Raw genomic sequence first — 25153 nt, forward strand, 5'->3', positions numbered from 1 at the left:
TGAGACCCTCACAACGAGTGACCAGGCTTGGGGATGCTCTAGACAAAATGAAGGTGTTAAAGGAGGTTGTTTGGAAACCCAAATGTCTTGCAGGGGGATGAGCAGAAGAGATGCCCCAAGAGCTGCTGCCACTGACCCACTGTTGGCTGCAGCCCAGCACATCTTCACGGGTGGTTTGTCTGATTGTCTGAGCCATCGATTCCTCCCGTGGAAAAAAAAAAAAGGCCCCGGCACAGCGAGCGATGTCCTGCCGTGCCTCTCAGTGATGGACACAGCACTCAGCCCTTGGGAGAAAGGCTCCTTCCCTGACAGCCAAAACGGCCTTTCCCTGCCAGGCGGGGGAGCCTGCACAGAGCAGTGACAGGGACAGCAGCTGGGAACACCGGGGGCTTCCCCCCTCCCAGGCAGGGACCCCCCAGCGCCCAGTGGGGACAGCACCCATCGGGGACCTGGCAGGTTTTTGTCCCCCGGGTCAGCGGCCTGGTGAAGGACCAGCGAAGGACCATCCGGGCATCGCAGCGCTCTCCCCTCGGCTGCTTTGGGATGAGGCTCACGCGCCTCCTCTGCATTCTGTGCTCTCGCCGGCGCGGGGACGGAGAGCTTTGAAGGAGCTGCCCTTTCATTATTAATATGATGATGATGTCTGACGCCGCGCGTGTGCAGCGACGGCTCTGCCTCCGGGGGCACCCTGCCAAGGAAAGCGCACGCTGTTCCTCGGGGAGGGGTCGGTGTCCCCCCCACGTCAGCCTTGCCCCCCGGCCCAGCACTGCTCCGTGTCTCGGGTGTGGTTCTGCCCTGCACAGCCCCTCGCTGGGCTGGACCCACGGGACTTTGGTCCTCTTGCCAGCTCTGGCCTGCAGCATTTTGGGGATGCAGGCCAAGCGTGGTTGAACTCAACAAGGGGGGTGAAGTGTCACTGAGCCCTGTCTTGGGGTGTCCCACTCCCTGGGGTGTCCTCTCCCCTGACCCAAGCCAAACCCCTGCCCAACACCACCACTGCAACTTTGCTTGCTGCCTTGGACCACAGCATAGATGACAGTGTCTGAAATTTTTAAAAAAGACTCAGTTTAGTCCATGGATCTGGTCCCGTGTTGCTTCAGCCATTTTCTGCCCCCAGGCCAAGCCGAGACCCCTGGGCAGTGTGGGCAGAGCTGGCTCTGGGAAGGGAAACACTGCCAGGAGCCGCAACTCCCAGCAGGACCCGCAGCCTCCCGGCATCCTCACATCAAACCTCTCTCCCGTTTTTGCCCTCAGGCCACAGCTTGAGACATGAATCATCCCCTCTGTCTGCCTATAGATCAGGGTTGAGCTGCTGACAGAACCCCTTCTCCACCTATCCAAGCCCCTGTCAGCCCCCAGGGGGGCCCATGCCCATCGATGCCCAGGCATGGTGTGTGCCCAAGTCCTTGGTGCACCCTGAGCACCCAATCCCTCCTGGCACAGCCTATGGAGTGGAATCCAGGGCTGTGGGGCCATGGGGCTCATCTGGCCGTGGATGTCCATATCCATGTCCCCAGTGCCATAGCTACAGCCAGACCCCATGATGGGTAACAGGAGGTGACACAGCTCAGCATGAGTCAGGGATGAGCCAGGCCAGTGTCCCTGCCATCCCCTGGCCCACCAGAGCATGGGCAGGGCTCACCCACGGCTCCCAGAAACACAGCCTTCTGCTCCAGGCAGGCACCCTCTATCCTGCTCATCGAGTTGCTCGGAGACTGGAAACTGGGAAAAGCACTGGGAGCGGCCGAGCCAGAGCCTCACGGGCACCCCTGTGTCAGGGTGCAGCAGGGACACCCCACACAGGGCAGGGGCTGCGAGGGGCCAGCCCTGCCTGCACACCCCTGCCAGCGGGCTGCCAAGCATCCCACCCCGCACCACCTCCGCGATTCAGCTGTGGGTTATGTCAAGGTATGTTGGATTGCAAATTAACCATCAGCCCTCTGCACGGTCCCGGCTCCATCTGCAGAAAATGAGTTGCTGGACTTGGAGAGTGTCCAGTTGTGCAGCTCGGCGTGCCTAACGCCCAGGGCTGACAAGCCACTGAATCACTCCTCCTCGCGCTGCCAGGCCACATGAAGCCAAGATGCATTTCTTTTTAATGATAAGTTTTTATTGTTTGGAGTTCAGCTAAAACAGCCTCCCGGGTGCCCATGGCCTGATGCTTCCAGAGTGGCCGAGCAGAGCCGGGGGCTGAACCCGGCTGGTGTGGGCATGTCAAACACCCCACTGGTGGCACGAGCTGGCCGGTCTCAGCTGTAAAGGGAAGTCCTTGAAAACCATCCGTGGGGAAGGAGCTGGGCTGCCAGCCATGAGCATCGCCCGGTAAATCCACACACAACATCACCGCAGCCAAAGGCAGGATTTGCACCTTGCCAGGAAACAACACACACACACACACACACACACACACACACACACACACACACACACACACACACATACTGACTGCTTGAGGCAATGCCTGTGATTCCCTCCCTGCCCCAGAGAGCTCTTTTGGAACCAGCCGACCCAGCATGCACCAACTCTTCCCCAAATGGGGTGTGTGTCCTGGAAAGAAGCTGCTTGGACCCCTGCCCCCCAACACACAAACAACCTGACACCCCCCCCACCTTACCTGCCACCACATGGGAGCTGCTGGAGGGTCCCAACTTGAGCTGAGCTCCAGGGACAGAGACCCAGGGGGGTTTGAACCAACCCCCAGCCCCATTGTACTGCCTGCCCAGGGGACAGCCCCATGCTGCAGGACAGGAGTGTGCAGGGTGGATGCAGGGCCCTTCCAGGAGGTTTCCCAGGGGCTTCTCAGCACGGAGAGATAACCCAGCCTCCCCCTAGATGGATTAAGAGAGGGCTGAGCCATCGCTGCTCTCACGATGCTCCTCTGAACCTCTCAGCAACGCTCCTGCCCGCAGGTCAGACAAGTGGCAAATAAAAGATTTACGGGAAGTGCGGCAAAGCTATGGGAAGGAAAACCACATCCACTCGGGAGTGGCGGCACATCAGGCCGGGAGGGACTCCTGGCACGCAGGGTCAGCACCGCTGCTTTGGGCTGACAACGCTGGGGTTTGGGCAAGGGATGCTCCAGTGGGCATCGGTGTGACCCCGCAGGGAGGGGAGCTGCTGCCTCCTCCCCCATCAGCCCGCACCAGCTTCCCACTGTGCGCTGGGCTTTGCTCCGAGTCCCCCAGCACTTTGGCTACCCTTGGGCACAAAGGTTATGGGGGGGTGGGGGCGTGCCAGTGGCCCCCCTCTCTCTGCCCAGCACCCTGCCCATTCCTGCCCACCGGTGGGACTGAGCCCCGTCAGCGTGGGGGTGAAGGGGCGTATCTTTGGAAAGGGGGTGAGCGGGTCCCCAGGGCATCCGCCTCCCCCTTCGCCCCCCGGTCCCCTGTAGCACCCCTGGCCCCGCCGGCACCAGCCCCCACCTTACCTGCTGCCGCTCCTCCAGCTGTGCTGCCACATCTGGGCAGCTGCGGAGCCCGGGGCTGGAGGAGGGGGGATCGGGCCCCAGTCCGGAATGACTGGGGCGGCCGGGGGGCTGGGGGCTGTGCTGGGGGGGGCGGGGAGACCCCCCGGGGCATCGCCGGGCGGGGGGGCCGGAGCGGGGCCGGGGGAGCCCCGGGGGGGAGCGGGGCGGGCGGGGAGGGAAGATCCACCCCCGTGTCCGTGCCCGTGTCCTCCCTCCCTTCTCTTCCTCCCTCCCTCCTCCTCCTCCTCCTCCTCCGCCGCCGCCGCCGCCGCCCGTCCTCCGCCGCGGCCAGCCGGGCAGCGCGGGCGGGCCGGGGGCTGCGCCGCCGGGGAGGAGGTTTGGGGGAGCCTGGGGGGGTCCGGGCACTTACTTGGGCTGGAAGTTGGCGGCGAGATGGGGAACGAGCGTTGGAAAACCGTGGGAGGAGCCTCGCAACTTGAGGATGGGCAGCAGGAGAAATCGCAGGTACGGGGCGGAGGGCGGAGGGGGGGGGTCAGCCATCCCGGGGGTCCCACCGACCCCCCAGTCCCCCCAGCGAGCTTTCCTCCCAGTGCAGCCCGGCGTGGTGAGCTGCCTCCCGGTCCTTCCCGTGCAGAGGCCCCCGGGTTGCACCCCCTCAGCCCCCCCCCCCGAATTATTGTGTTTATTAACCCGCGGCCAGGGTCCCCCCCGCCAGCGCCGGGGCTGCCCCCGGCCGGGTAGCGGGCGATGCTCCGGGGCTGCCACACTCCTCTGCTGAACCGCTGCACGCTTTAAACTGCTTAAATAACCCTTTAAAAGGGATTTGGCATCTCAGCTCCTCGCGGCAGCCAGAGCCATCCCTCCCTGTTCGGGGGCTCCCGGCTGCCTGGCCCGCTCTTAACCTCCAGGAGCGCCCCTGGTTTTTGGGGGGGAGGCCGGCGTTGCGGCGGGGTGCGGTGGAGCGGCGGCAGAGCCTGCGGTGACACGGGGGGGATCCGGCACGTGCCGGAGCCCGTTTGCACATCCCGCTGCACGTGTGCCAGCCCCCCCCGTCCCCGGCACGGCCCGGCCGCCGAGCACGGCAGAGCAGGTGGGGGATCCGAGAATCCCAGAACGGTTTGGGTTGGAAGGGACCTTAACGCTCATCTCGTTCCAACCCCCCTGCCGTGGGCAGGGACAGCTTCCACTAGACCAGGTTGTTCAAATCCCCGTCCAGACTGGCCCTGGACACTTCCAGGGATAGGCACAGGCACGGCTGCACGGCCAGGCACGCTGGGCGCAGGCAGGGTGGGAAGAAGAGGTGCTGAGTATGGACAAATGTGTCTAGGAAGAGCTGGAGGGAAGGAGCCAAGAGCTGGCAGCGCTGCCCTTCCTCCGCACCCCGGCGCTGGGCGAGGGTGGCGGGAGCAGCCGTGAGACACGCTCGCCCCCAGGTCTGACACTTCCTGTCCCCTGCCACCCGCAGTGAGGCAGGAAAGGGACTTTTGCCTGGCTTGTCCCTTCTGCACACCCTTTACCTGCGCCCTCTTCTCCCCGGTCAGCCCCTTCACGGGAACGGCTTTCGCGCCTCACGGGAGAGGGGCTGCGCACCCCGGGAGACCCCTGACCCCCCAAGAGAGAAACCTCACTCTTCCCTCCCCGGCAAAGCTGCCTTCCTGCGCGCAGCCCCTCCACGCAGGGATCCGAGCAGTGCCATCGGGCTGGAGCTGCCATCCCCCCGGCTTTGTGCCCCCCGTGGCCCCGAGAGTGAGCTGGGCAGGATGGATCCAGCCCCACCTCCCGTACGGGACTGGACGACCCAGCCTGGAGCTGATGGTTCGCGGTGCGTTGCAAAGGATGCACAGAGTTTTCCGTGCTGCGATCCCAGGTTCTGTAAGCTCCGCTGAAATCCCAGCCCAGCCCGCCTGCATGCTCACCCACAGAGCCGGCTCCGCTATGCTCGCCAGCCTTCCCGTCTCCTCTTCTCTTCCCGATCCGCAGAGCGTGGCGTGGGAGCGGTCGCAGGCAGGCTCTGGATGATGAAAAGAGCTGGGAACGGGAGCGGGATTCAGTTCATCTGCTCGGTGCCTGCGGGGAGCCAGAGGAGCGCGGCGTTGGGCTCCGGGAGGCGGCTGGGATACAGCCCCGGCGCCAGGCTGAGAACAGCGGGGCTGCACAGGGCGGGGAGGGTGGAGAGGGAAGGGGCAGTGGAGCAGAGCAGGGCAGGGCAGCGGCTGGGATGCAAAATGAGCTGCTCGAGCAGCTCTGGGGCAAGCAATGAGTTGGGGGGGCGAGAGGGACAGGGGACTGACTCTTGCTGCCCTGGGGTGCCCACAGCGCAGGGTGGGCTCCAGCGGGAAGGTGGGGGTACCTGGGCTAAAGTTTGCTCCAGCAGCTGAGCCTGGGCAATGCAAGCCAGTGCCCCCCTGCCTCGGAAGCAGAACAAGGGGCCTGGTTCAGGGGGAGAGCACCCAGGCAGCCGGATCTCTGCCTGCCATCCCACAGTAGCACTTGCCTGGTGAGCTGGCAAGGAGCAGTGACTTTGGCAGGAGCAAAGGGCACCTCCTCCTCAAAGGGCATCTGCCAGGGCAGAGCTCAGCCTCTCCTGCCACCACTCTGTCCATGCTCTCCAGGCACCAGTCACCTCTGTCTGCTCTGGGGACAAGCCAACTGGTGTCCTCCCCTCCTTTCAGGCTGAGTGTCTCCCATCCCCAGCACAGTATGGGAGGAGGCTGGGGGATGTTTTGGGGGCACGATGGGGTGCAGGGCAGCCTGCAGGTGGCTCATGCAGTGTGGCTGGGGCACCAAGGACACAGTCCCCACAGGTGACCGAGCACAGAGCTACTGTCTGAGCCAGTGCAGGGCATGAAGAGCCTGGGTCATCTATGCACCAGGGACAAAACCATGCCTTGGTTTCCACCTGGGGCTCTTTCCCAAGCTCCAGTCCCAGCTCCACAGCAGGTTTGCAAGTAAAGCTCCGCTCATCCTGAGCACCGCCCAGTCTTCCAGCTTCTACTCTCCTTAGGAAGGAGTGATTTGGAGACCTTGGGACCTCCAGCCTGATAGATGTCTCCAGAGGGATATCAAGAACCAGGGGCATGTCCTGCAGCTGCCTGAAAGTCTTGGCAAGAAGATCCAGGAGCCTGAGGCCACGGAACAGACAGCAGGAACCCCTGGGGTCATGAGGGCCGTGGCCATGGTGGGGCAGGAGCATGTGGCAGAGGCATCCACAGGGTCCAGTGCTGGGAGCTGGCCATGCTGCCGTGCTGGGGGAGTTTGGGGGGACCACTATCCCTGTTTGGAGCGTTGCTGGTGCCACTGACTGAGTTTCCCTCCTCTCCCCACTGCAGGTTGCCAGGTAACACAACCTGCCAGCAAAATGCCGTGGGACTCGTGAAGCTGCCGCCACTCAGAATCTTGTGGTTGCAAGCAGAGGGGCTAATTTTGGAAGGGGATTGGTCCCCTATTCCTGGTGCCGGTAGGAGGGCAGTGATTCTATGTCTTAAAGGCTGGAAAGCAGCTGGATACAGCTCCCGATGTGATGGTAGACTTGAGCAGAGCTGCAGGATTTTGGTGTGTTAAAGCCCGGTTGGGATTTGTGTGGCTGTGGGAAGTGAAGCATCAGCTGTGCACAGCTCTGCTCTGGGAATCTTTACTGCTCAGAGAGGTCCCTTGGCCCATCCATGTGCCCCCTTGAGCTGGGGACATCAGTGCAGTGGGGAGCAGCAGCAGCGGGATGGGAGGGCACAAAGTTGTGGAGCTGAAGGTGCTGTGATAGCCAGGACAGCCACAGGGACATGGTCTCTGCTCACCCCATGGATTCCAAACCTCCCGATGCTGGCTTTTTTCAGCAACCATCCCTCCTGTCACTTCTGTGCTTGCAGGGTGCTGAGGGGCTGGGTTGAGCTCAGGTCCCGGGTATCCACATAAGGATCTCAGCAGTGGGCATCTCCCACCTCTGTCTGCCACCATCCTGCTACTCCTGAGTGTCCCTTGTGCCCCCAAGCCAGGGCTGTGTCTACAAACACTGGGCAAACTCCTTGACCCTCTGCTTGCCAAAAGCTCCCCTTATTGCCTTTGACATCTTCTTTTATCGTGTGCTGAGGGGCTGAGCCTGAGGCTCTCTCCTTACAGAGCTCCCTGCAAGTGGCTTCCCCATTCAAGCCAGTGCTGTTTGCATCTCCAGCCTCACTCCCTGGGCTGGGGAAGAAACCTGGAACATCCCCTGGGGCTGGTGGCCGGCCAGCCCCTCCACAGCTGGGGTCACCTTAATGCAAATGGTTGCGTGAGCGTGAATGAAATGAAGGGTGCTTGAAGGAAGGTGTCACTCCAGATAGATGTGCACAGGAGGGGACAGGGCCTGGGAAATCTTTGCAGATGCAGCAATTTTCCCCTCGTTTCAGGGGAAAGTAGTCTTTGTCTCTCTGAATCTGCAGTTTGCTGCCAGCCCTGCAATTCCTTATGACAGCTGTGGCCAGGGTCAGGGGAAAATCACAGCCTCTGTCCTGCAGGTGTAATGAGGAAGGGAGGTGTAGGGGGACTGGGAGCTGGCGGGATCGGGTGGCAGCTCATTCCCTCTGCACTGACTGTGTCGGCACTTCATGCTTTGCAGGGAGAAAAGGCTCTTGGTGGGCAATGGAGCAGCTCCCACGGGCTGAACCAAGGGGTCTGTACAGCAGCGGAGCTGCTGGAGGGGCCTGGGGAGGGTCAGAGACCTTTCCCACAGCACCTTTCCCTCACCAGTAGGCTCTGGGACTGGTCTGAGGGCTTTGAGAGCAGCTCTGCTCCCCTCCAGCAGGCAGTGAGGGCGCAAGGGGGATGGGGACATGTGGCAAGCCACAGCTGGGAGATGCCCCATGGAGAGCAGGTCCCCACGATGCTCAGGGCAATGTGTCCCCAGCAACAACCCACAGCCTCCCCTTGCTGCTGGGACAGCCCTTGCCTCCCCTCCCCTCCCTGCTTTTCCTGCAGTCCTGACTCCAGGGAACACGGGGGGTGTTTTCCCTTTCTCTCCCCATATTTGTGCCCAGGGCACCAGGGACCCCCACACGCTGCTCTCCCAGGGACCCAGGGCTGTTCCAGCCGAGGATCACCACCATAAATAAAACACGCCAGCGGGAGCTGGCGGCTGCCGTGCCTTCGCTCTCGTTATTATTTCATACCCTGCTCCCAGGCGGGTTTAGCTGCTTTGCTCACTGAGTGTTCACCCGTGGCCTCCACGTTCCTGGCAGAGCCTCAGGGCTCCCTGGGGTCTCCCACCTCCCTTCATCTGTCACCACCCCCTTGGCCAACCTTGTTGCTGGGCCCCCCCAAAGCCTGTGAGGGTCTGAACCTACCTCTTGGAGGAAGGGGAGCGGGATGGGTCTGTCCGGACAGGCGCTGACGGTGTCTGTCTCTCTGCCGACAGAGGATGAGCTGCGGGTACATCCTGTGCACTGTCCTGCTGTCAGTGGCCGTCCTCCTGGCGGTGACAGTCACGGGGGCCATCCTCTTCATGAACCACTACCACACGCCCGTCACCGAGTCGCCCCCTGTCATCAGCACCAACCCCGAGGAGGCCAACGCGCTGGTGACCATCGAGAAAGCCGACAGCTCCCGCATCAACATCTTCATCGACCCCAACTGCCCCAGCGCCGCCGGCACCCTGGGCCGCATGGAGGGGCTGCAGATCTCCCTGCTGCGCGCCGTCACCGACCACGACGCCGAGGCCAAGGCCACTAAGAGCCAGCAGAAGGCCCTGCTGGTCACGGTGGCGGACGAGGTGGCCAAGCTGCTGACACACGCCGTGCAGCTGCGCGCCGACTGCGACGGCCTCAAGAAGGGGCACAGCGCCATGGGGCAGGAGCTCAGCGCCCTGCAGGGAGAGCAGGGCAGGCTCATCCAGGTGAGCCGGGGCTGTCAGCGCCGTTCAGGGCTCCCTGGGGATAGAACACCCTGTCCCGGTGTCCCTGAGGGCATTGCTGGTTGCAGCCCCTGCCCATGGTGTCTGGGGGAGACCTCCAGCAGAAGGAGCTGAGGTTGAAGGTGGGTTCTCGGGAACTGCAAGATGGGAAGTGTCTCGTTGCCAAACCACCCCAGTGGCAGTGAGCTGGGCATGCAGCCTCCCACACTGTGGTTCTCCTGGCTCCGGGTCCAGTTTGGAGGTTCCAGTCAGAGCTGAGCACAGCACAGGACCTTCCCAAGGGCAGTTCACGCAGCAGTCACCCTCCCCTTATTTCCAATCCCCAGAATTGCCAAGCTGATGAACTGTATTGCAATGCCTACCTGGGTATGCTGGGGGTCTGCCAAGTGTTGTAGCAAGATCCAGGGCACGGCTGAGTACTCAGCTCCATGCCCGACCCTCCTGGTGCTCAACTCCCTCCATCCGGAGCTGTTTGTTTCTCTCCGCTTCGCTCCCCATCCTGCTGCTCTGCCACGGCCACCCCGTGTCACTCTCCCAGCCTGGGTCACCTCAGGGAACGATGAAGAGCTGGTGGCTGCCTCAGGACACGGCTATTCCTGCCGCCTCCGTGACCCTGTCCTTTGCCCAGAGATGCTCTTTATCCTGAGGGGTGGCAGCACTGACACACCCAGGTTCAGGGATTTCTCAGCCCTGGTGGCAGCAGGCACTATCTGGAGCCTGACCCACAGCCAAAAAGAGATGCCGTAAGGGATCTGTTTGGCTTTATGTCCCCACCAGCCCATGCCCTGGCAGGGAGCACTGCTGAGCCGTGGGAGCAGGCAGAGCATCCTCACAGTGTCAAGGGGCTGGGGCGTGGAAAGGGTTTAACCACATTTAACCACAATTCCGTGTCCCCCCCCCGTGTCCCCTGCCCACAGCTGCTCTCGGAGAGCCAGACCAACATGGCTCGGCTGGTGAGCTCCGTCAGCGACGTCCTGGACACGCTGCAGAAGGAGCGGGGCGGTGCCCGGCCCCGCCTCAAGGCTGACCTGCAGCGAGCACCGGCCAGGGGGGCGCGGCCCCGGGGCTGCTCCAACGGTGAGACTTCATCCCTGCCAGTCCCTGGGGAGAGGGATGTGCCTGGCGCTGCTCTCGGGAGGGGGAAAGCCACCCAAGATGGGGCAAACCACCCTGGAGAAGGGATTTAATACAGCGAGGGGGCTGGCAAGGTGGTGGAGGAGGAGGGAGACAGGGAGGTGTGTCCTGGAAGGGGGGGGTTTCTCACCACGTTTCTCACTAGTTGTCTGTAAACCAGCACAAAAGCCACTTCACACCCCTGCAGACCCACCTGCTCCCCAGGCAGATGTATCTGGGGCAAAGGCAGAGCGAGGAGTGACCGTTTGCCTCCATTTGGGTGCAGAGGGTGGCCCTGCACGGGCTCGAACAGTCACATTTATCAGAGTTTGGTTGAGTTGCAGCTAAGACTGTCCTGGGGTCGTGAGCACATGCCCACGCTCTGCCCACAGCCCTCTCTGGGCATCGGCTCCCCCATCCCCAGCTGGGTATGGGCATGCCCTTGCCATCACACGGGGGATGTGGGGTCAGTCCCTGCAAGCTGCTGGGGGCTCCCCGTGGTGCAGCGTCCCCCTGGGCACCGCTCACCATGAGCATCGGAGGAGAAAGGAAGGAAAGAGCAAGGCAGCACCAAGCGGCCAACTAGAGCTGGAAGCAAGGTTGGGAGCCTGGAAGAAATGGCAAGACACTAAATTAGATCATTAATTAACCAGCTTTCCTCGTCCCACCCCATCCCAATGCCACGCTGCAGGCTCCCGGCCCCGAGACTGCTTTGACATCTATGCGAGTGGACAGCAAGAGGACGGGATTTACTCCATCTTCCCCACGCACTATCCCTCTGGCTTCCAGGTCTACTGTGACATGACGACGGACGGGGGCGGCTGGACGGTGAGCTGCTACCAGGCTGGGGGACACCAGGGGATGCCACCACTGGCCACGGGCTGGCCCTGTGCTGGCATGCCGGGGGTGGGAGATGTCAATTTTGACACTTGAATGTGTCATTGGGATCTGGCATAAATGCTGAGGGGGTCTGGCTGCACACAGGGGCTCAGTCAATGCCCGTGCTGGCAGCATCCACTGAGCTTCCCAGCGGTGCCAGCCAGACCCCTGAGCTGGAGCCCAGCAGCCCTGCCCTGGACTGGGATGGGGAGTTTGGCTGGAGATGGAGGGTGGTTTCAGGCGGGGAGTTGGATGCCAAGGCATCCAAGAAGTTTGTCCTTCTCAGTGGGGCTGGGGCACAGTTGGGGCACAGTGTGGCTGCAGTTGTGCCACGGGGCACGTGGCTCTGCTTTGCCGTGTCCTCGTAGACACGGTGAGCTGGTGCTGGGGCTCAGGTCAGACCCCAAACCCAGCACTCTTGGCCTCATCTGAGGCCAGGGTGCCTGGGGCGCCTGGGATGCTGCGCTGATTCACTCTCTCCCTGGCTGCCCTGTCCAATTCGCTTTGCCACGGCGGCTGCCACGGCCCCGTAATCACAGTAATGGGGGCAGGGAGCAGGGGGAGCGGGGGGACACGGCAGCACCAAGCTTGGAGCCCCCCCATTGCCCCAGGGACCACTTGGGCACGAGCAGCCTCCCCTACCCCAGAGGGCATCACCTGGGGTGCCAGCAGGGCAGGAGGTGGTCCCAGGGAGGTGGTGGGGGCTCACTGGGAGGGGTGGGCAGGCAGCCTCTGCCCCGGGGACACGCTGGGTGAGCTGGGCTAGCCAGCACCCCTCCAGCTGGGTGCTCTAGGAAACAAATCCCCACGATCTGATTCCCCTAAGCAGCTTTGAGTAGTGCCAGGAGGGAGCTTAGCCCCCCTGCCCCCAGGGACTGATCAGCCTTTGACCTCCCAGCGCCCACCCTGTGCAGGAGGAACCTGTGGTCTGTGGGTTGGTACCAGCAGCTCAGGTGGGGAAACCAAGTCACAGTGCAGCCCTAGAGACCTCATCTCTTGGGGGCTCACAGAGGGAAAAGAGGAGGACCTCTCTGGCTCTTCAGGGTGTGGAGGGTCTTTGCAAACCCCATGCACAGTCTGCACAGCCACCACCAGCCCCAGCCATGCCTGAAGAGCAGCCCAAGGTGATTAGCGAGACACTCAGAGGCTTATTTAAAGCTGCTGCAGCCGGGAGGGCTTGGCCTGAGCTGGGGAGGGGGCAAAGGAAATGATTTTAAGCCCAGCAGCACCGTGGGGGCCTGAGAATGGGATGGCACAGCACTGCCTCTGGCACCACAGCCAGGCAGCACCTCAGCTCTGCCCTGTCTCGATGGGATGAGGAGCCAAACCAGGCAGTGAATCCCACTGTTCCAGAGACAGACACATCCAGAGCAGGGTCAAGAGCACACAGCCCAGGTTCCTGTTTCTTGTGGCTGCTCTGCAGCAGCAGGTCCCAAACATACCTCTGGTCCCTTGGGTACAGGGGTTGTCTCAATCACATCCCACAGGGCTGGGCACGAAGAGGGTCCTTGTGTCCACTGGCTTATCCAGGCTCCAGGTAAGCCATGGCACAGCAGGGTGTTGTGGTGCAGAGCCTGGGAAATTTCCCTCCCCTCCTCCTCTCTGGAGCGATTACTCCTGACATTTGGGCTTATTTGCATGTGGGTGGGTGGGTGGAAGTGATGGCAGCAGCTGAATCAATTTTGACTCGGGAGCTTGGGAGCTGCTGAGCTAAGCTTTAGCCTGCACGGACAGCTTAGAGACCACAGGGCAGGGGGAAGAGCTCACTGGGTGCTGCTCAGCACCTCCCCGTCCCCGCGGTGTGATCTGCGGTGCCACCCTGTCCCCTCGCCAGAGGCAGCTTCCTGGTCACTCCCCATCCCCTGCCTCGGGAAGGCTGAGCAAGGCACAGCTGTTTTATCCCCCCTGGTCCTGCCTGCCAGCCACATTTGCAGCTGGTGGGGATGTGGATCCAGGTCAGTGCCCTGTGCTGATGGGAACATCCCCATCCTGCGCTCAGCACCGACTGTAATTGCAGTGGCTGCCCCGGGCTGACCCATCCTCGTGGCAGTGCCGGGGTCCAGCTCTGTGATTGCCCAGCCTGACCCTGACTCCCTCCTTGACACTCACCTCCAGCACTTTATTAAAGTAATAATGGGATGATGGATGGCAAGGAAGGCTCAGTGTCTCAGGAGGCTTCAAAAAGTTGCCTTTTCATGTGCTGTTTGTCTTTGGAATGTCTTTGCAAAGGCCACACGCTCTTCACGGTGCTCCTGAGCCTCCATCCAGCATCTTGGCCCTGTAAGCCATGGTGCCACAATGGCTGTGTGCCTCAGCATCATTTTCCATGTACAGTGCCCATTGGGAAGTGGTGGGAAAGCTGAAGGATGCAGAAGAAAAGGCTGTGCCAGCAGGACTAGGGCTGTGGTAATGTTAAGTGACAGCTTCCAGCTTCACGGGCACCTGCTGTGCCAGGCACAGCTTCACCAGCTCATCCTTCACTGGAGGGGTCCCAGAGCAGGCTGGGGGGTGAGCAGACACTGATGCATTGACACATGGGCTGGGTAGGCTGAAGGCAGCTGGAGGGAGGAGCCTGGGGAAAAACCTGTTGTTTCCAGAAGATATGATTTATGTGTCGCCACAAACAGGGACAAGATGCTCCTGCTGGTGGGGACAGGCAGGAGTTCCTGGGATGGGCAGTGCTGCCAGCTGTGGTGATCAGCACTTCCCAGAGACTGGCCCTGCAATGCTCTGGGATTGCCTTGTCCATGGCTGAGCCTGAAGATGGTCTCCCTGCTGTGACGGGGCTCAGAGGAACACTGTGGGGCCAGGGCTGTGGGATCTGTGCCACAGCTGCCAAAAACCCGACCAGTACTGCACAGGCAGAGAAGTGATGGCGGAGTCTGTCCCCAGACTGGGCCTGCCTGGGTTTCAAGCACACCCTGGGTTTGGTGGAGCTGAGGGAGAGGGAGCAGAGCCCTTCCTCACTGCCAATGCCACAGCAGTCACAGGCTGATGCTCCTGCTTTTCTCTGCTTTTAACCCATTTTTCTGGTTTGGTGCCTTCGCAGGAGCCTGTCCCTGTCCTGCAAGTGTGACCAGGGGAGGCAGAGAGTGAGGGAGATAAATATTTCAGCCTCGCCTTTAAAGGGAAGGAAATCCTTTTTGCTTAAGAGGGGGTAATGAATATTTGATGAGGAGGAAAAGAGCAGCGAGGCAGGGCTTGGAGGGCGATGAGCCTGTGGGTCTCCCGTGCCCCCAGCATCCCAGTGCACCCAGTGTTCCAGTGCCCCCAGCATCCTGGTGCACCCAGTGTTCCAGTGCACCCAGCATCCCAGTGCAGGCAGCATCCTGGTGTGGCAGGCAAGGAGGAGTGCACGGTGGATGCACAAATGAAGCACAAGAGGGACTGTGCATAAGAGAGGATGAGGATGGAGCAGGAGACCTGGGAGGACACAGGACCTCCAGCACCCACCAGCCCTTCCAACCCAGTTCCAGTCCCCCTTGGGGACGAGCCTGGTGGGCAGTGGGGCACTGAGGGCTCCTCTGGGGTGTTTCCTGATCCGTGCCAAGGCTGAGCCAACGGAGCCATGTCCCTCATGCTTCCCTGGGCATCACTCAGGCAATTGGCCTATTTAAAACCACGGGTCAAAGCCGATTAAGAGGGAGCATTGGTGCTGCATCCACTGCCTTCCCCACACGGCAGCGCCGGAGCCGACGCTGGCTGAGGAAAATCAGCTTCAGGCCCCTGTCCAGCCGTGCTGTCCCCCTTTCGCAGCAAGCCTGAAGAAAGCCCCTTTAAATGGGCTTAACCACAGCTTCTCAAGTGCTCAACGCAGGGATAAAAATTAAGGCTCTAATTCTAGAAGGTAAGTACAGCAGGATCAGAGCCGGGCCACGCCGAGGAGTGTGTCGGAGCCTGCGGCCAGCAGGCACGGCCCCGAAAATGCCCGTCTGGTGAAGGGCAAACTGGTGTGAAGCTCATGAGGGATGAAATCCTGCATGTGCAGGAGGGCAGGAGCAGCCCAGGGGAGCAGAAGCACGGTGGCTTCCCAGCCTACCTCAGGGTTCATCAGCGTTCCTGGAATTGAGGTCCAGCCCCAAAGATGGGGTGCTCTGCCCAGCCAGGGCATAGGATGGCTTTTCCTAAATCACTGAGTGCTCCCTGCCACAGCCACAGGAGCACAGAACTCGGTGGGAGTGGGGCAGGCTGGCTCAGCCAACTTTAATGCAATTAATCCAGGACTGGAGGCTTAATTAAGTTCAAATGGTCAGATACGAAGCAGCATTTTCTGGATTGCTGTCAATAAATCAAACCCGAATAAAAGGGGATAAAAGGGGATGAAACACGCAGGACACAGCACATTGATGAGCAGATGGCAGAGGAAAAGGGAAAGGCTCCAAGGAGAAAAGACGTGCTGAGCCCCGGGATCTGGAGGCTCTGCAGGGGTCGGGGCGGTCAGTGCCCCCCAGATAATTTCTCTGGGAGATAAAGTCTCTGGGAGACTAACGATGCCATCACAGGGATGATGCCTTGTAATGGGGTGGCTGCCCAGGAGAGCGTGGAGATCCAAGAGGGGGAAATCAACTGCTGGGTTTTACACATCTCTGAACACACACTGTTGGTAGAGGGCTTGGACTGGTCTGGGCTGCACGAGCTGCAGGACAGACCTCAGGTCATGCTGTCCATCTGTCTGTCCATACCTCTGCTCCCATGTGCAACAGCAGACCCAGGCTGGTTGGAGGTGGGTGCAATGTGCTCACCACTCCCAGGGGCACAGGACACCTTCCCCACAGGAACAGGCCACAGGTTTCTGGGGCTCTGCTCCAGAGGGAGGATCCTGTGAAGGGTTTTATCTGAACTGACTCACCCACCCTGGGATCTGGCAGGTGATGATCCAGCATTTCCCTGGGGACCTCTCCCCAGCATCCCTGTATAATGGCTGAGCATCCCTGTGTAATGACTGGGCTGATGGGATTTAATTCGTGCCTGTATGTGATCAGGCAGTGGCAGGGAGTGGTGGGCAGCATGGTGGGGAGCGGGGGGGCTGCCTGGGGTGCACAGCCTTGGAGCAGCCCCACAACTGATGCCCTGTGTGTCTCCCCAGGTGTTCCAGCGGCGGGAAGATGGCTCTGTGAACTTCTTCCGTGGCTGGGAAGCCTACCGGGATGGCTTTGGGAAGCTGACAGGAGAGCACTGGTTAGGTGTGTGGGGCTGGCAGTGCTCACTCCTGGGTGGGCTGGCAAAGCCTGGGGTCCCCTGAGGAGGTCCAGGGTTTCCTTTGCAAAGGAGGGCACACCAAGACACCCTTGGCCAGCGCCCATGTCCTGGGAGTGATGGGCTGGGCAGACAGGGAGGGTGTCAGGGGGCTGCACAGGGCAGGGAGGCAATGGGGCTGTTTGACCCCGAGCTGAGCGTGTGCCCTTTGCCCTGCAGCCAGAGTGAGGGATGGAGGGTGGGAACCGCTCCCTGTTCCACCCCAGGCCCCCTCCCCAGGGCCCACTGGCCACCCCATCCCCAGCGGGGTCCCTGCACTCACCCTTCCCTCTGCTGCAGGGCTGAAGCGGATCCACATGCTGACAGTCCAGGGCACCTACGAGCTCCGCATCGACCTGGAGGACTTTGACAACGGCACCGCCTTCGCCCACTATGGCAGCTTCGGGGTGGGGCTCTTCTCTGTGGACCCCGAGGAGGACGGGTACCCCATCACCGTCACCGACTACTCGGGGACCGCAGGTAAGGCAGCGGAGTGGGGGGACACACGTGGGCCCGTGGGGCAAGGGGACCCCACAGCCACCAAACCCCCTCGCTGGGGTGTTCCAGTCTCCTCTGGCAGTGGCACTGGCTGTATCCCTGCGGCTGCAGGGAGCTGGAGGCAGTTAACAGGATTTTGCAGGAGACTCATTGCAGGAATCCCACTGTGGTGCCCAAGAGAGTCCCATGGGGCAGGGAGCTGGCCCAAGGGCAGGAAGGGCTCATCACATCTCCTTTTCCCCGGGACAGGTGACTCCCTCCTGAAGCACAATGGGATGAAGTTCACCACCAAGGACCTGGACAACGACCACTCGGAGAACAACTGCGCCGCTTTCTACCACGGTGCCTGGTGGTACCGCAACTGCCACACCTCCAACCTCAACGGGCAGTACCTCAAGGGCCACCACAGCTCCTACGCCGATGGCATCGAGTGGTCCTCCTGGACCGGCTGGCAGTACTCCCTCAAATTCACCGAGATGAAGATCCGGCCCATCCGGGAAGAGAATTAGCTGGATGGCAGGAGCCCCCACACACTGTGCCCAGCCCCCTGCCCTTCCCCACCACCCTGCAGCCCCATCCCCCCCAGCTGCCATCCTCCCCATCCTCCCCGAGGGCTGGCCCATCTTTGAGGGGCCTCTGGGGAGCACCTGCCCCCAGTGAGGGTGACTTTATCTCCTGGGCATCCACGGACATTGCTGGACCTTTGCTTCCCACTGCCATGGCTCTGCTGCAGCCAGAATGGCTGGAGCCATTGGCTGGAGGTAGGGAGTAGCCCAGGTAGGCTGAGCACCTCTGATCACCTCTGCTCCGGGCACAGACTCCAGGCACTGGCCTCACCAAGTGACTGGGGGCACTTGCCACAGGGAGCCCCAAGACCCCAAGAATCCCCCAGACTGGGACAAGGCTGCTCCACAGTTCCAGCTCCCCCCATGGTGCTACTAGTGATGGGGAGGGCTCAGCTGGGTCAGCCTGACCGTGCCAGTGATTCTTTCTCTGGACTACAGAACATTCGCCTCTGCCCCTGGAAGAGCAACACAGCTGGGAAGGGATGACTACCAGCTCCTTAGTCCCTGTTGTCCCTGTCCTGCCTCCTGGAGCCTCCCCATGGGTCAGAACACCCCAAAGCAAGCTGATGCAGTGCTGCAAGGACGTCCACCCAGAACTGAGCATGGCATGGAGCTGTTTTGGCAGCACCGGAGAAATGGGAAGCGCGGCAAGGAGGAGGAGGAGGTGAGGAAGGTTCACTTCCCAGCACAGCTCTGCCTGCATTTCGCAGCTCCTCCCTCCCAACCAGACTCACTCAGATTCATGTCGGCCATCCAACAGCTGTGACCTTTCCCCAAACCCTTGGCTTTGGGCAGCACAGACACATCCCCCACGTGAGCCCCCTCTGCTCACTGCCGGCCCGGGGACCCGCGTTCATTTTCACCCCGGCTGAGCCGTGTGCTGGCTCGGCACCTGCAGATATCCAAAGCCTTTCATTTCCTCAAATCCCGTTAAGGTTTTGCAAAAAGAAGCCCCGAGTGGGGCTTAGCATCTGCAGGGCCCTGATAACTGGGCAGCAGTGGTGCCACGCACCAGCAAACCCAAGCAGGAGCTGCTGTGGGGTGCGGGACTGATGTCTCCTGCTGGCTCCCTGGAAGGACTCAAATGGGGGATTTTGTCCAAAAGAAAACTAGAACCAAATGTGAGAAGGCTCTGAAGCAGGAAGGGAAGGAGACAGCAGGGACCCAGTCACCCTGTCCATCATTTTCTGCCTGTGCTACAGCAGCAGTGGGGAGCAGAGCCCTGGCCCCCCGAGACACTGTTGGACAGATGGATGGACCGAGGAGGGGAGGAAAACTCCCAGTGTCCCCATTTCCAGGGGGGCTTAAGGCATGGGGAGATCAAAGGCTCAGCTTCCCAGCTGCGCCAGGTTTGTACTGCCCTCTGCGATTCTTCTTTTTTTAAGCCTTCCCACCTCGGATCCTGTGCTGGACAAGCTCATTCACCTGCTGGGTGAGTCCCTGTCTGTCTGTTTTGCGAGGAAAACAAGGACAAACAATGTATTGAGATTGCTTTTCCCTGTTCCAGAGACATTCCTCAGAGCCCTCGGGTGAGGATGAGCTCTGAGTGCAGGCACCAGCTCTACCTACTCCAACCCTGCCCAGAGCAGCTGGTCAGGCTTTCTGGAACGATGGAATTTGGGGAGCTCAGCAGTGGCATTTCCCAGCTCAAGAGCAGGAGCCCTGACAGCTTCCCAGGGCCTTCCTGTGCCCCACTGGACCTCTCCAGAAAGGGTCCCGCCTGCACCCATCTTTACTTCTCGTTCATTTATTTTGTGGAGTAGCTGTAGCTGTGTTTTCTAGCACTTGCCTTTGGGCCAGGAAGGCACATGGAGCCATGTGCCGGGTGGGAAGGCCCTCCCCTCCCCAGACCCCTCCACTGGTGTTTTGCCACGCCGGGGAGGGGACACTGTACATCGGTTTGTCGGTAGCACATCCTTGAGTAACTGCCTGTGTCATCCGGGACCCCCCAGTGACTTTGTTTTGACTTGCACGAGAGGTATTTAATCCATGCCAAGACGCAGGATTGCCCAGGATTATTCCCAAGAGCGCACACATTGCTCCATGGCCCTGGATTAGGTTAAACCCGTCCGCGGTGACACCTCCCCGGAGAGGGGAGGGCAGGGGCGACTGGGGGTCCGGGGTGTGGCCACGTACCTTCCCGGCGAAGCCCTGAGCCAGGTCGTGGTGTGTAGCAGTGCCGTGAAGTCTCTCTAGGTCGTGTGTGAGTGTGTCCAACGCTGTACATGTGGACTTTCTAAACTCCTTAATAAAAGGATCTCATCGTTAGCCAGCGGCTCGGCGGCCGTGCCCGCGGCGCAGCGTGGGGACATCGCCTGAGGGATCTGCCGTGGTGATGGCAAAGGGAGTGACACTGGATCGCTGCAGCCCCTGCTGTGCTGTGGGGACAGCTCCTTCCCTGTGCCAGGCTCGTGGCATGGAATCCCTGGGAACTCGATCACTGAGCCAAAACCACTCTGCAAAACAAGGGCTGGGGAGAACCGGGGGGCAGTGGAGGCTTCCAGAGCTCCAGCCCAAACCGAGGCACCGTGGGACCTCAGGGTGGCCCTGGGGCTGGGACTGGGAGGGTGGCAGGTCTCAGAGCCAAGGGAACCCTCTCCCTGCTCTGACAGGCAGAGCACCAAGCGATGCCCTCAGCCCCTTCCCTCTGAGCTGCTCCCCCCACGTCCCATTCTGTCACAGGCCAGGACAGACCCAGAGGGGACAGCAGGGTCCCAGGCACTGGGGACCGCGTTTCAGCACTGGTGGCTGCATGCATTGACCAGTGAGGGTGGGAGCACATGGGCTTATCCATGTGGGGCCAGTCCCTGGGGGAATTTGGGGGTGCGGGAGTCTCTTGGTGCCTGCGTACCCACCACACTTACACGTATGTCTGGGACCCCCAAGAGCTGCACATAAAGACACACCAGCCAAACGGGGGGGACACACTTGTGCCCCCAGACAAGACCTTCCCTCTCAGCAGCATCCCCAGCTGCCAGGGGCTCAAGGCCAGCTCCCAGCCACCGCTCCAAACAAGGCAGCAAATGAAGGCGGCGCGTTAATGAGCGGTGTTGCCATACTCACATTGTGGCAGCTCCACCAACCCCTGTCCCCCCCATCCCCCTCTCCAGCCCCCTCCCCGAGATTCCCACCCTCTGCTCTCTTTGGCCACACGTTCAAGAGGTGACACAGCAGTTAGACCTGGTGGGTATTTATTGGCCCAAGGCGGGCTGGCTGCTCATCTGGGCACAGGGCAGCACGGAGCAGAGCCAGGGCCAGCAACGCTGGACTGCACCAGGGCAGAGAGGTGAGTGGCTGGTATATGTCTGTCTGACTATCTGTCTGTCTGTCTGTCTGTCTGTCTGTCAGCCCCCACATACCTGCTTCACACCCGCAGACAGTGAGGAGGCAAAGGAGCCAGTGGGAGCCAGTGGGAGGCAGGTGGGGACCCACCGGCACCCCCAGACCCTGGGAAGGGACTCAGCACCTCTTCTCCAGCTGCACCCAGCGATTTGGCTCCACGATGGGCAACTGGGTGGAGAAAGAGAGAGAGCAAAATGACAGCAAGATGTGAAAGAGGCAGGGAGCACCCAGAAGTGAAGCCCCTGGGCTGAGCAGTGCTGGGGAGGGCATGCAGGGGCTTTGGTGCAGCTGGGTCTGCAGTAGGAGTCAGGAGCACCACCTGCAGCAGCCCCCACCCTGCAAGCACGGGGCAGAAACCCTGCCCCCCAGAAGCTGCAGTGACTTTTACGGCAACATTTCCAGCGAATAATAAATATAATAGTAATTAATAATAATAATACCACCATTCCCCCTTCCTGAGCCTTTGTGGGAGGCACCACTGCGCACGACCCAGGACTGCACTCACTCCCACTCTGCTCAGACCCCACTGCCAGGGCACCTTCAACCCCCATAAAGCAGAGGGATGTTGAGCACCTTCCTCTGCACCTGTGTCATCCAGGCACTGCGGGCAGGACTTACTCGTGGGGACAATCAGGGTGATGCACAAAGTCCTCCCGAGGTGCCTCCAAGAGGAGCGGGCAGCTCTGGAGCCCTTCGCCCTGCCCGGCTCTCAACCCCCCACCCCAGCAGAGCCCGGCTGGCTCCCGGCTGCGAACCAGGGGAGTCGCTGCAAGGCTGGGATTTGTGAGCACGGAGCTGCTGCTGCTGAAGGGCAGCAGGTCTGAAGGAAGCGTGGGGAGAGCTCAGACTCCCCCAGCACCCGCACTGGGTGCTGGTGTGGAGGCTGCAGAAGAAGCAGTGGGTGCTTAGTGTGGGGTGAAGTTCTAGCAGGGCCAGCAAGGCTGGTTTGGGGGTGCTGCAGCAGGGGTGAGGAACTGAGGGCCGAGGGCAATCCCGTGCTGCTGCCTCAGCCGCCGCCCGAGGATGCTCGGCGGTTTACTGACCTGCCTTTCCCTCCCTGTGCTTCCCCCAGATGAGAGCACCCTACTCGCTGTCCTGCCTCTTCCTCCTGAGCCTGGGGACCTGCTTCCCTCCCAGCGAGCGGCGGGAGCCGGGACACCCCGGGGAGGGGACCCTGCTCGGTCCCAGGTGGCAACCAGCGGCGGAGGACCCGGGCGCCGGCTGGAGGGCAGGGGCCAAGCGGAGGCGAAGCGAGGAGCTGGACGCGCTGCTGGGCATCGCCCGGGAGCTGCGGGGCTACGGCTCGGCGGGGGCCGGGCAGCGGCCGGGCAGGCGGGGGGGCTCCGAGGTGCTGCCCGCCGCGGGGGAGAAGCGCAGCGGCACCCTGGGCAACCTGGCCGAGGAGCTCAACGGCTACAACAGGAAAAAAGGGGGCTTCACCTTCCGCTTCGGGAGATGAGGGCTTGGACTTGATACCCCCCACCCTCCTGCGGGTCACCCCGTCCCGTCCTTCCCTTCCATCTCGCCTGGGTTTGCTCGGACAAAAGGGTATTGGGGATTTTTTTGCTGCTGGGATTGCCTTGGGGATGGGGGACACCGTGTTTGCTCCGCTCACAGCCCTGCTCTAGGTCTCATGTCCCTGTTCCCAACCAGTGCAACAGAAGAAGAGGAGGGTGCCTTAAAAAGAAGCCCCTACATCCCTTTCCTGATCACAGACAGTTTTGCAGGGGCACAAGGGAAGGGCCAAGCACTGGGTCTCCAGTGCTGCAGTGCTGGCAGAGAGCAGGGAGGGCACAGGGGGACAGGTAGAGCAGAGGTGGCACACTGGGACAGGCAGAGCAGGGGTGACACACTGGGACAGGCAGAGCAGGGGTGGCACACTGGGACAGGCAGTGCCAGTAAGGCCAGGCAGCAAGGCTGGAGGGTTACAGTGGGATAATCTTGGTGGTGACAGTCCCCAGGGACTGCCTGTAGCTGCCATCCAGGGCTGGCTGTTAGGGAGGAGAGGGTCCTTCAGAGCTCTCCGCCGAGTTGCTGCTCTCCTGCCTATTAAGGAAAAGTCCCTCCGGCAGCAAATTCTGCTTAGTGTCAAGATGCCGCTCACACGAGGCAGCTCCTGCGTGCAAAAACCAGGGCAGAGCAGCGGGGTTTGAGAAAATCTTGTCCTTAGCAATCCCTGGCATGAGCATGGAAACCTGCCCTGGCATCACTAGTCCTGCCACAGCCCCAACACCCCTTTCACTCCCTGGCCCCCAGAGTCAGTCCTCACCAGGGTGAGGTGGTGATGATCGACCTTTTGTATCCTTGTCACACCACCCCAGCACCTGCCTGGAAGCCTGGCCCTTCCCAAATCCTTCCTGGCCTCATCCCCACCTATTCCCAGCTGTAGAATTTGGGTGCAGAAGGGCTGAAACAAGGACTTCTGCAGCTACCCGGGGCCACTGAGGACTTCTCAGTGTCTCCCTGCTCTCCAGTCCCCAGTGGTGCAGCTTTGGGAATCACCAGCCCCAAAAGCCAGCACAGCCACAGCGGTGCAAGACAAACCCCACTGCCCAGACACTGCCTTCCCCTCCTCTGGGCAGATTGAGCTCTGCCAACGTCGGCATTTGCTCTGTGCCTGCCAGAGGTACCAGCAATCAGAGCTCTAACTACCTGCTGCAGGCACTAACAGCAACTTACACACTGAGCGACTGCTGATATTTCATTGCAGGCACAAAAATGAGCTGGGAGATGATTTGCAAGCGCTAAATTGCACCCTCAAAAATCAGAGACCGTGGCAGGACTTGGTTGGGGGAGTAAAAAGATTAAAAAAAACCCCTAAATCAGGCTGCAAGAGGTGCATTGTAATATCCATCAAGCAGACAGACCACTTAATGCAGTGCTGCGTGAGTTGCTCTGGCAGCAGGAGCAGTAACTAGAGGCTGGATGGAGGAGCTGGAACCCCTGGGAAAACATCAGCCATGGGGTTCAAGAAGGAGTGATGGAGACACTGGACCAGGCTCATCTAGGGAGGGTGCAGAACGGGAGAGACTCCAGGTTTGCAGGGGCACAGAGGATGCCAGGGTTTGGTCCTCACATGGGGACACCACCAGCTGCGAAGGCGAGGAAGGGCATTTCCTTCCCCTGCATCCCTGCTGCCAGGACCATCTCACACTGCAGGGACCACAGCAGAGACCAACAGCACTCAGGATGGCTGAGCCCACACAGCCCCCCACCCCAGGCACCCCCAAACCCACCTCCATCCCTCTCGATTCCGCCCCACCACAGGCCCTGGTTTGGATCGGGACGCAGGCGCCGCGCTCGCATCCCTCAGTGGAGACGGGAGCTTTATTGATGTTTCTATGGCAACTACTCTTTTTTTCCCCCCCTTTCTTTTGAGTGTTCAAACCATCAATAAATACGCACTGATCAATTTTACCCTGCACTGGAGTCGGGGGAGGGATGGGGAGGGAGGAAGGGGAAAGAGTTTTGGAGCAACTCTGGGTTAGTGAGGGCTGGTAAATCCCTGGCTTTGCTGTGATGGATCATTGCAGGGAAAAGTGGCATTGGCTGCTGTGGAAAGGGAAAGGAAAACTGCTGGGCAATGCTGTGGCCACAGGGATGCCTGAGCTACTGCTCTCAAGAGCAGGAGAGGAACAGGCTCAGAGCAGCACGATAAAAGCACACGTATAACGAGGCTGATTGATGTCCAATAACCTCTGTAGAACTCACTGAAAAGTGAAGCACTTACCTGGCAGGTGGGACAGAGCTTGGCTCAGCCCCTGCACCCCAGGGCTCCTTGATGGCCAGCTTGGTGCCACAGGGGTGATGCCATGCCCCTCCTCACCCTCTGGCAGGAAAGGGGCTCCCATCAGGCTGAGATATGGGGCAGGTGAGGGGCTGTGGCACCCCTGGAGCTCACCTTGGCACACACCTTAGGGTGGCTGGTGTGCTTGGGAAGAGACAGCATTCCAGGCTCTTCATTATTGCTCCTTGGTGATTAACACTGCAGGGAGAGGGGAGGTAAAAGTGAATGGAAAATAACTGCCTGGAGTCTGGGGGTGTGTCTGGGAGGAAGGAGGGGGGAACATGCAAAGAACGATCCCCAGGAGGCTGGAAAGCCTGTCCCTGCACACTGGATGTGGTGTCTCCCATCCAACTCTTCCCAAATCCTCCCTTCCCTGGCCCTTTGTGGAGCAGCTCCTGAGGGGACACCGAGACCCCCAACACCTT

At 60.9% G+C, this 25153-nt stretch overlaps 3 protein-coding genes across 3 annotated transcripts in view; 2 read left to right on the forward strand and 1 right to left on the reverse strand.

The window, feature by feature from the left end:
* The window catches only part of LAMC3 (laminin subunit gamma 3), a 31218-nt gene extending 27605 nt beyond the window's left edge, over nucleotides 1-3613 (reverse strand). The window contains exon 1 of the mRNA XM_064676875.1: nucleotides 2615-3613. The gene's annotated coding sequence lies outside the window, so the exon portion shown is untranslated. The remainder of the gene's footprint in view (nucleotides 1-2614) is intronic.
* A 131-nt stretch (nucleotides 3614-3744) lies between these two features.
* FIBCD1 (fibrinogen C domain containing 1) lies at nucleotides 3745-19867 on the forward strand. Its single transcript, XM_064676877.1, has 7 exons — nucleotides 3745-3931; nucleotides 8814-9290; nucleotides 10226-10385; nucleotides 11113-11249; nucleotides 16387-16483; nucleotides 16836-17015; nucleotides 17283-19867. Exons 1-7 carry the CDS (start codon nucleotides 3860-3862, stop codon nucleotides 17540-17542), a joined length of 1383 nt encoding a protein of 460 aa, XP_064532947.1. The 5' UTR covers nucleotides 3745-3859; the 3' UTR covers nucleotides 17543-19867.
* Nucleotides 19868-20021: 154 nt separating this feature from the next.
* On the forward strand, nucleotides 20022-24358 carry QRFP (pyroglutamylated RFamide peptide). Its single transcript, XM_064676878.1, has 2 exons — nucleotides 20022-20885; nucleotides 22014-24358. Exon 2 carries the CDS (start codon nucleotides 22014-22016, stop codon nucleotides 22398-22400), a length of 387 nt encoding a protein of 128 aa, XP_064532948.1. The 5' UTR covers nucleotides 20022-20885; the 3' UTR covers nucleotides 22401-24358.
* Nucleotides 24359-25153: the final 795 nt, after the last annotated feature.

Source organism: Pseudopipra pipra, chromosome 20 (assembly GCF_036250125.1).
Source record: "Pseudopipra pipra isolate bDixPip1 chromosome 20, bDixPip1.hap1, whole genome shotgun sequence".
Taxonomy (NCBI): Eukaryota; Metazoa; Chordata; class Aves; order Passeriformes; family Pipridae; genus Pseudopipra; species Pseudopipra pipra.